The sequence below is a fragment of the Capricornis sumatraensis genome, chromosome 15, assembly GCF_032405125.1.
Source record: "Capricornis sumatraensis isolate serow.1 chromosome 15, serow.2, whole genome shotgun sequence".
Classification (NCBI taxonomy): domain Eukaryota; kingdom Metazoa; phylum Chordata; class Mammalia; order Artiodactyla; family Bovidae; genus Capricornis; species Capricornis sumatraensis.
The window spans coordinates 78,510,230-78,524,015 of NC_091083.1; the positions used below are offsets into that span (position 1 = coordinate 78,510,230).

The window sequence follows — 13,786 nt, forward strand, 5'->3', positions numbered from 1 at the left end:
CCAGTACTTTGGCCACCTGATGAGAAGAGCTGACTCATTTGAAAAGACCCTGATGCTGGGAAAGATTGAGGGTAGGAGGAGAAGGGGACGACAGAGGATGAGATGGTTGGATGGCATCACCAACACAATGGACATGGGTTTGGGTGGACTCCAGGAGTTGGTGATGGACAGGGAGGCCTGGCGTGTTGCAGTTCATGGGGTCGCAAAGAGTTGGACATGACTGAGCGACTGAACTGAACTGATGATAGGGTCTGTTCCACCCTGATTTAATACCAACTTGTATCACCTGAATATATTTGTAGATTGTTGTAGACAGAGATTAAACGAGATATGCATGAACGTGCCAGAATTAGACCAATTTTTAATTCATGAGACAGTAAAACTCTAACAACAATAAAAGTGGTGAGCCCTCTGCATTAGCTGCCTGCCAGGTACTTGCCATCCATCATGTCATCCGTCCTCAGAACATCCCATTTTACAGGTCATGGCCAACAAATGCTTACTGAGAGAGCATGTTAAGTACCAGGACTTTTCTAGATGCCTAGAAGAGTGATGGAGAAGACAGATATGGTCCTTGCCCTCATGGAGCTTACATTCTAGTAAGAGAGACACCAATAAACAAATGAACAGGATTTCCTGGGGAGTGGGGGGGGGGGCGAGTTGTTGTTTGCTGTGTTTAGTTGCTCTTTTGTGAGCCCCGTGAACTGTAGTTGGCCAGGTTCCACTGTCAGTGGGATTTCCCAGGCGAGAATCCTGGAGTGGGTTGCCATTTCCTTCTCCAGGGTGGGGGGTGGTCTTCCCAACCCAGGGAGTGAACCTGCACCTCCTGCACTGGCAGCCAGATCGTTTACCACTGAGCCACCAGGGAAGCCCACAGCCTGAGGGGTAGCTATGGCTACAGGAAGTACTCAGGGTGATGAGAGAGGGAGGTGCTGTGTGTCGGGCGGAGGCTACCTTAGATATGGTGCCAGAGAGGGTTTCTCTGAGGATGTGACCTTGAAGCTGAGACTGGAGGGTAAGGACTCAGAGATCTCAGGGGAGAGCATCCGGCAGAGAGGAAGCAGGTGCAAAGGTCCTGGGGGTGCAAATGAGTTTAGTGTGGCTGAGGAGCAGGCCAGTAGGGCTGGAGAGGAGCCCTGAGGGGACAGAGATAAGAGCTGATGTCGGGGTGATGGGCGGGGGCTGTTCTCTGGAGGTCCAGGCAAACTTTCAGACTAGAGTCTAACTACATGGGGGAGGCATGGACAGGGGGCTGGAGGCGGGGCTGTTCTCTGGAGGTCCAGGCAAATCTTCAGACTAGAGTCTAACTACGGGGGGGAGGTATGGACAGGGGGCTGGGGGCAGGGGCTGTTCTCTGGAGGTCCAGGCAAACCTGTAGTAGAGTCTAACTATGTGGGGGAAGCATGGACAGAGGGCTGGGAGTGGGGCTGTTGTCTGGAGGTCCAGGCAAACCTTCAGACTAGAGTCTAACTACGTGGGGGAGGCATGGACAGCTTTGCAGCAGGACTGGCGAGAGCATCAGGCAGGTTTAAGCAAGTTACTCAAGCTCAGCGCAAGCACTGGGGTCTGCTTCCAGCCCCTCAGAACCAGCAGGTGGGCATCTACACATCCAGGCTTCCTGTGGGCCTGGTCCGAGCGCCTCCAAGCCCCGGGAGGCCTGGCAGTGACCTGGCGAGGGCACTGGGCCGGGGCTGGGAAATAGGACGTGCCATGAGCACTCTGGTCCCTCCTGGGACAGGCCGCCTGGGGAGGGGATGGTGTGATTAGGGGTTGGGGGAGGGGGCCGCTGTCACACAAAGTCTTTATTGCACAGAAACCCCGGCTGGCTGCCCAAGGCTGGGCCGGGAGCCAGACTGGCCTCCCCAGCATGCTCAGCGGTCCTGCAGCCCAGCCCCCACTGTGAGCTGGGCTTTGTCCACCACTCCGAGCACAGAGAAGTCTCTGGGGTGCGGGTCAGGCTCAGGGTGAGGCAAGGGCCATGTCCTCTCATTAAATGGCACCATTTCCACTGAGTTGCTCAGGGCAAGAACCTCCACTTTTCCAATCCACTTAGTAATTGTCACAACTCTATGCGATGGGCACCATTACTGCGCCCATTTTACAGATTAGGAAATGGAGGCACACGGCTCAGAGGTGGAGGACTGACGCCAACCCAGGTGGTCTGAGTCCACTGCCCATGCTTTCCACTTTTGCCCTGCACGGCCTCCTAAGACCTGGCTAACATGCCACTTCCTCCTGGAAGCCTTCCCTGCTATGTCCCAAGCAAGAGGCAGTAGTGAGAGGAGTCTGACAAGTTCAAATCCCAGCTCTGCCCGTTGTGAGCTGTGTTCCCTCATGCTCTGGAGCCCGTGTGCCACATTTGGAGAATTGGTGTGCTGCCACGGAAGATCCTGTGTGACACAGCTAAGGCCGGTGGCTCAGACGGTAAAGCGTCTGCCTGCAGTGCAGGAGACCTAAGTTCGATCCCTGGGTTGGGAATATCCCCTGGAGAAGGAAATAGCAACCCACTCCAGTACCCTTGCCTGGAAAATCCAATGGACAGAAGAGCCTGGTAGGCTACAGTCCATGTGGTTGCAAAGAGTTGGACATGACTGAATGACTTAAAAAAGACCCAACACAGCCAAATAAAAATAAATAAATAATATTTTTAAAATCCTGAATTTTAAAAAGTAAGCAATCTGAGAAGTAATTTCAGCTTTCTTTTACCTTAATTTCCGATTGACCCTTAACCGGCTGTGGTTTTGAAATCTGGGGGTAGGGTGGGGCCCAACTTCATGAGCTGTGGGTTCAAATACAACTCTGCTGGCTTTTGGTTGCACAAACATGGGCAACTTATTCAGCCTTGAGTTGCCTCTGTTTCATCTTTGAAAGGAGAATGACCACAACATCTACTTCAGCGGTGCCTTTGAAGATTAGCGGAGTCAATATTTGCATAGTGCTTCCTGCGGTGCCTGGCACTTGGGAAGTTCTCAAGAGTGAGTGTTAGGAGGCTGTACTCTGAAATCAGATGGACTAGAGTTCGAACCTCAGCGCCCAAGCAGAGGGCAACTGCATGACATTAAGAGAGCTGCTTAATTTTCCCAGGCCTCAGTTTTCCTACCTGTAAAATGGGGATAAAAATATTCCCTAGCCCTGAGGGTCAGTGTGGCGATTTCATGAGCTAATAGGTTACTACATGTCGGACACTGAGGCTGCACTTCCACTGAGCAGGTCTGGCTGTGCTGAAAACGTGTGCCTCCCAAAATTCTTCTCTGTCAGTGCCTCGCTCACCTCAGTCCAGTCCTGGCTCTGCCTCCGTGCTCACAGAGCCCTTTCAGTTCAGTTCAGTTCAGTCGCTCAGTCGTGTCTGACTCTTTGTGACCCCATGAATCGCAGCACACCAGGCCTCCCTGTCCATCACCAGCTCCCAGAGTTTACCTAATCTCATGTCCATCGAGTTGGTGATGCCATCCGGCCATCTCATCCTCTGTCATCCCCTTCTCCTCTTGCCCCTGATTCCTCCCAGCATCAGGGTCTTTCCCAATGAGTCAACTCTTCGCATGAGGTGGCCAAAGTATTGGAGTTTCACACAGCCCTTTAGAACCGCATTAATAGTAATACCAAGTAGTTAATAGTCATAATATCTGGGCTCTAGAGCCAAACTACCTGGCCTCTAATCCTGAGGACATAGCTGTGTGGCCTTAGGCAGGTTACTTTACCTGTCTGTGCCTCAGTTTCCTAATCTACAGAATGGGGATAATGGTGGCATCGACCTCCTAGGCTTGCTGGGAGGTTTAAATACACTAATATGTGTAGAGCATGATGAACAGTGCCTGTGGCAGGGTCAGCCTGCTAGGGTCATCCTCTGTTCGCACAGGACCCTCGGGTCATGATATTAGTATTAGCAGTACTGGCACAATACTCACTGCCAGCTCCTTGAGGTCCCACACTGTACCACTTTCCTCTCTCTCTGGGCAGCACCAGGCACGGCAGGGAGCTGTGATCACCCCCACGTGGGAGATGGGGCGTCTGTGCGGCCAGTGGGGCTCGCTCTGTCCCACGCCTGCAGCTGCCCCAGGACGGGCGCTCACCTCCCCAAGCTGCCTGCCGCATGCCCCTTTTACCTCGCAGCCTTTGGCCATGGCAAAGCCCCCTCCCAGGAGAAGGATGATGTTCCAGGGCACCGTGTCCTGGGCCCTCTTCCACGTCAGCAAGGGCACTGTCTCCGTGTTGGGAGCTGGGCAGAGAGAAGACACTCAGCTTGGGAGGGGATACCCAGCTCCTCCCACCACACCCCCACCCCAGGCAGGGAAGGGACCCGACACACTCTCAGGACCCTCAACCGGAGGAGGGAACATCAGCCCCTGGAGCCCCGTCTCCGTGGGGACACACAGGGGTCTCCAGGAAGCCACAATCTGGCTTCAGCATCCCATTTAGGAGTTTCAGGGAAAAAAGACAGAAGCATCATGACGGGGCATTTGCTCTACTCAGAATCTTCTGGAATTGCACAGTTCACATGCAGAACATCCTTTCAGTTCCTAACAGCCCTTCTGGGTAAGTGTTACTTTCACCCTCGTTTACATGAGAAAAGGTCCTCTTTGTAAATGAACGTGTACAGAGACGAGAAAAAAAGAGGAAGGAAATTCAGGATAGTAGAAACCGAGGGAATGTCTGGTCCATGGAATCATGAGGCAAACTGTATTTCTTCAAAAGCAGAGATGTCTGCAGTGGATAGACCAAGGGGCTGGTGAACGTCTGCTGAAAAGGGCTGGAGAGGCACTAATTCAGGCTCTGCAGGTCTCTGTTGTGGTCAGGCTGCCACGGAAGCATGGAAGCAGCCACAGAGATGGCAGACACACGTGGACGGGGCAGCGTTTCCAAGAAATTCTATTTTCAAAGCGGGTGGCAGCCAGATTTGGCCCACAGGTGGTAGTTTGTCATCCCTGCACTGAGAGCATCCTCCTGGACCTTGGTTCGCTGCGGGTCCCTGGAACATGACCTTGCCTCTCAGAGCCCCCATATCCTCAGCTGACCCCGACACAATAATGGAAGCTGGTAGGTCCTTGTGGGCACTGATGAGGCAGTGATGGAGCTGTGGGCGGAGGGACATTTCGGTTCAGTTCACAGCTGCCTGGCACCTGGAAGTCACTCCATAAACACTTGTCAGATGATACATACAACACACGGAGCCCAGTGCCTGGCACCGAGTAAGCTCCCTGGAACCGGGCCTTCTCACTGCGGGCTGCCAGCAGCCTCCCTGGAGGAGGATGGGTCTGACCCATTCAAGGTTCCCCCGCTGCCAGGACAGTCCCTGGTTAAACACTTTTTGATATTTTTGTTTCCCCTTTTTGCTGTTTTTCAAAATTTTATAGCATGGTTATCTAAAACAAAAGTTTCTAACTGGATAATAAAGACAATCCAAAGCTACTTAATAAAGCCCCTCTACTCAACAGTCCATGGGGTCACAAGAGTCGGACATGACTGAAGCGACTTAGCACATATGAGATGCACGCAGACCATGGGTGAATACACGTGGTCCTGATGTCACACACCGCCAGCGGATTCACGGGCCAAACCCAAGTATGAGTAAGCCCAGAGCTGGAAGAGGCAGCTGGAGACATCAGGTGGCCCAGCCCTTGGCCTTTAGGTGATAAAACAGTATTTCACTAAAGAGGCACCCAAGGTCTGAAAAAGTGACCCACTTAGAAGGTAAGGGTTGTACAAGCAGAGGCAGGAGGCCCTGAGGATGAGTTTAAGGGAGTTAAGATAATGAGGTTAAGTGAGTTAAGTGGTGAGAGTTTATAAAACTGCTCACCATATGGTGAAGTCAATTAATGTCAGCTGTTATGGCCTTTGTTATCTTCCCACCCAACCATGCCCTTGGCACTATTTCTTATAAACGCAGCCTCTGACTGAATTTCTCACTTCTGGCTCTACGTTATACTCTCTGCCTTCTAGAGCAGGAGCTGAAGGCACAGACTTTGAGACTGAACTAGAATTCACTCCTGGCTCTGCCATTCAGCTGTGTGACCTGAGCCAAGTGCCTCTACCTCTCTGAGCTTCAGAGTTCTCATCTGCCAAAGGGAGCAGTCATACCTCCCTGGAGACCAATTCGGACGATGACCTGGGCTGTGTGTGCAACGGGCTCAGCATGGGGTGTGGGCCGGAGTGAGTCCTTGGTCATTCCATTAGTAAGTGTATACTGGGGACCTACCCTAGCCCCTGAGGATATGGAAGTGGCCAAAACAGGAAAAAAACAAAACAAAAAAAACCCTCCTGTTGGAAAACTTACATGTTGGGAAATTTTATGTGCTATGGAAAAAAAAAAAAAGAAAATATAGGAAAGAGACTGAGAGTGCAGAGGAGGAGTGCTTTTCTAGATGGTGTAGTCAGAGAAGGCTTCTTCTCTGGAGAGGTGACCTTAGGACAGAGTCTGGAGAGAGTGCTGGAGTGAGCCATTCGGATGTCTGGAGGAAGAGCCTGTTGGGCAGAGAGGGAGCGGAAGCGGTCATCATCACCCCCATCACGGTCATCCTCTTTCTCCACTTCAGCAACACCATCCACAGCAGCCTCCTCCTCGCCTTCCTCCCCCTCTTCATCATCATCGCCATCACCAGCCACAAGCACAGTGCACAGCACCCAGTAGGCGGAGCCTCAGTGCTTGGGGAGCAGTCATAAAGGGAGCCGCAAGTACCACTGAGACCCGCAGAGGAATGGGAGCCAGTGGGCAAGATGAAGAAAGTCAAGCTTGGCTTGGGTGTCTGGGGTCCACCTCCCGTCTCTTTTTAACTGGCGGTGTGACCTTAATCAAGTCACTTTCTCTCCATGAGCACTGACGGACCACTCTCTAAGGCAGTGTGGAAGGCATGGGTGTCGAGTACTGGAGTCAACGCTTTAGGAGAGTAGCAGAAAGTGTGGGACTCGATGCTTCGAGGGACAGAAACCAGGGGCAGGAAGTAGGAGGAGCAGCGGGAGTAGGTACCGTGTGGGAGTGGGTGTTCTCAGGGGGACCACTCTACCGCGGAACGGAAGCTAGAATTAGGCAGGAACGCTAATGAAGTAGAAGTTACACAGATGCCAAAGCTCAGAAACAGGAGAAACTCTGAAAACAAAAAAGTTAAAAAAAGTGAAAGTGTTAGACAATCAGTCGTGTCCAACTCTTTGGGACCCCATGGACTGTAGCCTACCAGGCTCCTCTGTCCATGGAATTCTCCAGGCAAGAATACTGGAGTGGGTTGCCATCCCCTTTTTTCCAGGGGATCTTCCCAATCCAGGGATCGAACCTGGGTCTCCTGAACTGTAGGCAGATTCTCTACCATCTGAGCAGAAACTCTGAACAGATCAAGAGATGATACAGGGAGTGGATGGTGAGGAAAGCCAGCTGGAAGCAAGACAGAGAAGCAGGGATGAAGGAACAACTGACTCCCGTTCAGTGGCAGAGCCTCAAAGCCCACAGTCTAAGCCACCTGACCCCAGGCTTGGGGTCCACCTCTGCCAGAGTAAACTCCACACATGCAGACCCCCACTCCTCCTGGAAACAGGAGCTGCCACTGGAATACGCGTTTCTTCCCCCAACAGTAGGGGTTAGATCACAACCCCTATTTCCTGACCTCTGGCCTGGAGCTCATCCCACAGCCTCGGAGGGTGACGGGCCAGCAGCGGCCTCTGTCACCGGGAGCAGATGTTAGCACCTTCTTCTGCAGACACCAGCTGAAACCCCAGTGGGGTCATAATCTGGAGGTCTGAAGGCCAGCCTACAGACGCTTTGGTTTGGGTGCTCAGTGATTTCCTGAGGCTGGAATTGAATGCCTGGGTCTAGGTTTGCCGCAGTCCCCTGCTTCCTCTCCGTCTAGAACCCAGCAGGAGATTTCCATCTCCGGCTCCTTAGGCTCTTGCTTTGGGCCCGGAGTTTTTCTGGGCAGAGCCGAGGCTTTAATAGAGGCACTTACACGACTAAAGAAAATAAATGTCCACGAATTTCTTCGTCAAGAAATAAAGATTTTATTTGTGGACACTGAAATGTGAATTTCATGTCATGTTCACGAGTCAGAAATATATATATATATATATTTATTCTTTTCAACCATTTAAAAAATGTGAAAGCCATTAGTCTGAGTTCAGGGACTGTACAGAAACAGCCACCAGCTGGGTTTGACCCAGAGACTCTAATTGCTAACCCCTGCCCTGGACTATCACCTCTGGCACCTCTGTACCCAGACCTGGTGAAAGCTCAGACAGGGAGAGGGCAGCAGTGGGATCATGCGTTTGTACAATGGGGCTGTCAGTCTCAGGAGGGCCCCGCCTTCAGGCCACTGATCACCACGCTCCAGGCCACCGATGCCCTGGCCTTGCCCACCTTACCTTTAAAGTCAAACCACCACTTGAGGGACGGCTTTTGTGACGGGAAGAAGAACAAGATGGTGACAACGGACACGCCGGTGACAGCGTCAGAAATAAACCTGCAAGGACAAGGCATCTCAGAAGGCCAAGGCTTGGCAGCTTTGCAGCTGAGGATCTGTGGCAGGGGCTTAGGCCCACTGGGAGGGGACGCTGTTGGAGGCCAATGATCGTTCTGCACTGCGCTCGGCAAGTGAGCCGCCTGTGGACGCGAAAGCTCTTTATCCACAGCTCCCTGGGACGTTTAGACTCTGCTGGAGCCAAACCAATATTTATCCTCCCACTTCAAGGACCCTAGGAAGAGGGATTTGATCAAGGAGGGGAGAATCTGAGAGCCGCCAAAGGCTGGAGTCTGTGGAACCCCTATGCATCACTATAACTGGGGCTCCTGTGAAGCCCTGAGTGTATTTGTTCAGTTCCTGTTTGCACTCCTTTTGGGGTGGGCAGCTTAGCGCACAAAGATGCAACCCAGAGATGAAGCTCACACCAGCAGAGCCCACCTCACAGCCCCTTGAAACCTCCCTGCCACCTTCCAAGAATCCACAATGTGTCTGGGGGGGATATCAACCACACCGAAGTCTCAGAGACAGTCCTCAGGGGCAGGTATCTTCCCTTTCAAATAAGGAATCTGAGTCTCAGAGAACAGCAGCAACTTGCTCAGGGCCAGACCATGGTCTGAAGAAGAGATGACTTTGAACGCAGATATTTCTGGCTCTGAGTTCAATAAAGCACAGAGCCAAATGCCAACAAAGGCGCTTTCAGCCCACACATTTGGGAAGAAGAGTATTCAAATGGCCAAGAAACTGGGAAAGATGGTCAGTATCAATGTAATAGAGAAACACAGATGAAAACACGTGCTAACAGACAAGTAAAACGTGAAAAGGCTGACAATATCTAATGGGGATATTGAGAAACACAGGCTATTGGTGGGAAAATAAACTTTCTGAAGGCGGAGTGGGGGAGCTGGCAGTACGTTTCAAAACTTTACGTGTGAATACCCCTTGATCCAGTTCTTGTACGTCTAGGAATTTATCTTCAGGGAATAACTGGGCTCTTGTACACAGATTATGTACCAGGATGTTCATTACTGATAAGAACAAAAAAAAGGGGGGGGCGGATTTTTAGTAGGGACGTTTAAATAAATTGTGTATTATCATATGTATAATGAAGTACCCCTTGCTTGTTTTAAAAAAAGATAAAAAATAACATCAACTGTTATGTTTGACACGGAAATTCAACTGAGATACCTTGTAAACTAAAAAAAAAAAAAAAGCAAGTTTTTGACACTTTCCTGGTGGTCCAGTGGTTAAGAATCCACCTGCAGGGGACATGTGTTCCATTGCAGTCCAGGAATATCCCACATGCCGCGGGGCAACTGAGCACCTAATAGGTGCTCAATAAAAGTTGACTGATTGAATAATGGAATGAATGAATGAACCACGTGCTCAGGGTTGCACAGTTTGTAGTGGCGGAACTGGCATTCGAACCCAGTTTTGTCTGATTCCAAAGGCAGAGCTCTTATCACACGAGAACCCAGATATTTTATCATCCAAACTTAAGCTCTTTTGAGAGCAAAAGAAGGAATTGGTAATAACCACAGGGGATGAGAGGCGGAAGCCTAGCCCAGCTCTCCCCAGCGGCTCTGCCTCCTTAGCTCCGGGGGGCCCAGCCCCGAGGCTCCCCTGTTGGACTCCATCCCACGGGTCCCCAGAGTCTCACCCAGGGGTGAAGAGGCTGGCCCAGCCAGGGATGAACTTCGGGTCCCGGGAGAAGAGGAGGATGGCGAACACGCAGAAAAGGATGAACACGGCCTGTTCAGCAAACCTGCGACGCAGAGATGTGAACACCGCGGTGACCCTGGGCTTTGGCCCGACAGCAGCAAGGGAAGGCCTGGGGCGGGGGCCCACTGGGTGTGGGTGTGGCTACGCCCAGGCCCTGCCTCTGAGAGCCGGAAGTAGTGGTTCACTGCCTCGGCGGGCGGGCGGTCCCGAGAGTGAGGGGCGGGGAGTGCCCGGTGTAACCGGTTCCTTTCCTGAGGCTTCCATGTGCCCCCAGCATCCTTCCTAAGCATCAGGCCCGCCTCCCTGCAAACACGTCATATCATTCCCAGGGTCCTAGGGACAATCCAGAGAGAGAAAGAACGCGAGACACGGACAGAGTCAGAAAACCAGAGAGAAAGGCAACTGACGGGAACAGAGAGGTAGGCGAAAGAGGGGAACAGTCAGATATCCAGAGTGGGGCAGATACGGAGAGCGACAAACACGGAGGGAGGGGCAGACAGAGGCAAAAGAGAGACCCCCAAATGTTGGAGTAAATATCTACCCAGTGTGCCCATCTCACAGATCAGGAAGCAGCGCCCAGAGAGGGTTAGTGCTTTGCCCGAGGCCACACAGGAAGTTAGTAGCAGAGTCAGACCTGTGTGTGGGCCTGCTGACTCTTGGTTATTTTCACGTTAACATGCACTGAAGGAGGTGCTGGGAGCCACCTGAGGCAGGAATCAGGAGGGAAAGCGGGCACTAGGCAGGAAGGTGACATGTCCCCACTCCAAGCCTGAGAGGTTTGCTGTCCTCGGGGTATCGACCCCAGTGCCAGGGCAAGAGGCTGACGGTATTAGTCATCTCCCTACCCTCCGTCTCCAGGCTCCCAGGCTTTTGGTCTTGAAATTCCCTCTGGACTCAGTCCCCAAGAGGTAGCTCTCCTGAAAGTCTAGCGCCCAGTTCTCTTCCCACCCCAAGCGAGGATCTCTGCGCCACGTACTTGATGGGCCCCAGGCTCTGGAATTCCTCCCGAATCGTGTCTCGAGCCCTATTTTCTGCATCAGTTCTGAGCTCAGATTTCTTCTTCCTCCAGCCCCTGAAACAGAAAGCGGGGAAGTTAGGAGTGGCCAGTGCAGTCTAAAACACCTCAGCGACCCACCTCCATCTAACCAGGCCTCTTTGCCTCTGTTTTGGAGACTGTGACAGCCTGCTGGGTGGTCACTCTCCCTTCTTGTTCCCTTTCTAAAATCTGTTCTGCCCACCTATAGCCTGGATGGTCTTTTAAAAATGTGAATCTGATCATTTGGCTCCCAGACTTGAAATCTTTTTTGGGGTCAAACAGACTCAGGAATAAACCATACACACCAGGGAAATAAAATACAAAGTCCAGAAATAGACCCCACCATAAATGGGGATTTAGTCTATGATAAAGTTGGTGCCCCAGCTTGTTGTAGGAAAGATGACCTATTCAGTCAATGATGTGAGACATACAGATCAATGGAATCTAATAGAGCGTCCAGAAATAAGCCCACACTTCTACGGTCAATTGATTTCTGATAAAGGTACCAACACCATTCAACGGGGAAAGAACAGTCTTTCATCAAACGGTCTTAAGACGACTGGACATGTGTGTGAGAGCTCAGTTGCTCGGTCCTGTCTGACTCTTTAGAGACCCCATGGACTACAGCCCACCAGGCTCCTCTGTCCAAGGGATTCTCCAGGCAAGAATACTGGAGTGGGTTGCCATTTCCTTCTCCAGGGAATCTTCCTGACCCAGGGATCGAACCCTCATCTCCTGCCTTGGCAGGCAGATTCTTTACCACTGAGCCACCTGGGAAGGCCCAAGACAACTGGACAGCCACATGCAAAAGGATGAACGTGGAACCCCCTACCTCTTGGTACACACAAAATTTAACTCAAAATGGTTCAAAGACCTAAACATAAGAAGAGCGAGACCTATAAAATTTTTAGAAGAAAACATAGAGATAAATTCTCATGGCCTCAGATTAGGCAATATTTCTTAGATATGACACAAAAAGCACAAGCAAACAAAAATAAATTGACTTCATTAAAATTAAAAATGTTTGTGTGTCAGGAAAAGGTATCGAGACAACTCGATGGTTATCTGGAACAACAAAAAATGCTGACTCCAAACCTGTACCCCAAAGTTGCATCCTTACACTGCACCCTAAAGGACAAGCTCCAAATAGATGAAAAGATGTAAACGTACAAAATACAAAAATACTAGAAGAAAACATGGGACTGTTCTTTCATAACTCTGTAATGGGAAGGAAGACCTTTCTAACTGCAATTGAAAATTTAGAAGCCACATGAGAAAAAATTGATAATTTCACCTCATAAAATGTTTCTAAAAATTTATGCACAGAAGAAAGCATAATAAGCAAAGAGAAAAATCAGAAAAAAAAGTTGTAACTCATACTCAAAATAAGCACTAATCTTTCAATACAGAGAAAATACTAGAAATCAATAAAACCAAGACCAGCAATCAAGTTTTTAAATGTACAAAGTGTATAAACACACAGTTAAACAATTCACAGGAGAGGAAATACCAGGGTCTCATATGAATATATGAGGGTTTCATATGAATATATGAAAAGTTTTCATCTTACCCCTTAGTATGAAAAGTTCTTCAAAATTACTCCTAAAGTAAATGCAAATTATTTTTCTCTTATCAGATTGGCAAAAATCCACCTTGCTGCATGGAAACAGATGCTCTCAAATATTGTATTTATTTTTTATTTTTTTGGCCGCACCTTAGAGGATGCAGGATCGTAGTTCCCTGATCTGGGATCGAACCCAGGCCTCCTGCATTGGGAGCACAGAGTCTTAACCACTGAATCACCAGAGAAGTCCCTTATATATTGTAAGTAGGGGAATGTGTGTGCTTAGTTGCTCAGTCGTGTCTGACTCTTTGCGACCCCATGGACTGCAGCCCACCAGGCTCCTTTGTCCATGGGGATTGCCCAGACGAGAATAATGGAGTGGGTTGCCTCCTGTTGGTTGGTTCCTCCTCCAGGTAATCTTCCCAACCCAGGGATCAAACCCCTGTCTCCTACTTGGCAGGCAGATTCTTTTCCACTGAAAGTGAAAGTTGCTCAATTGTGTCCGACTGTTGCGACCCTATGGACTATAGTCCATGGAATTCTCCAGGTCAGAATACTGGAGTGGGTAGCCTTTCCCTTCTCCAGGGTATCTTCCCAACCCTGGGATCAAACCCATGTCTCCCACATTGCAGGCAGATTCTTTACCAGCTGAGCCACAAGGAAAGCCCAAGAATACTGGAGTGGGTAGCCTACCCTTCTCTAGCAGATCTTCCTGACACTGGAATCAAACTGGGGTTTCCTGCATTGCAAGTGGATTCTTTACCAACTGAGTTATCAAGGAAGCTGTATTCCACTGAACCACCCAGGAAACCCAGACTTCATTTTTATCCCCTATCTACAAGTGAAAATTGTAGAAATTAAAGAGGTAAAGCCTCAGCGAGGGGACAGAGTCGCTCAAAGTCACGCAGAACCATGATGTGAAATCTGGTTTATCTGAGTCCAATGTCTGCGCTTGCTTCTCTGGACTAAGCTGGGCTTTGAACCCCAAGTTTCTGCTCTGACAGGTCAAGAAACACCACAGTCAGAGCT

The 13,786-nt window shown here is 50.3% G+C and overlaps 1 protein-coding gene across 3 annotated transcripts in view; it reads right to left on the reverse strand.

Annotated features, from left to right (window-relative positions):
* The window catches only part of SLC13A3 (solute carrier family 13 member 3), a 57,363-nt gene that overhangs the window by 10,690 nt on the left and 32,887 nt on the right, over positions 1 to 13,786 (reverse strand). For 2 of the 3 annotated variants that reach the window (XM_068987114.1, XM_068987112.1), the window contains 4 exons: positions 11,134 to 11,229; positions 10,096 to 10,200; positions 8,341 to 8,438; positions 4,104 to 4,216 (listed from right to left, as the gene is read on the reverse strand). In XM_068987114.1, the coding sequence (XP_068843215.1) occupies positions 4,104 to 4,216; positions 8,341 to 8,438; positions 10,096 to 10,200; positions 11,134 to 11,229 (412 nt within the window). The remainder of the gene's footprint in view (positions 1 to 4,103; positions 4,217 to 8,340; positions 8,439 to 10,095; positions 10,201 to 11,133; positions 11,230 to 13,786) is intronic. The other variant, XM_068987113.1, reaches the window with a different exon arrangement.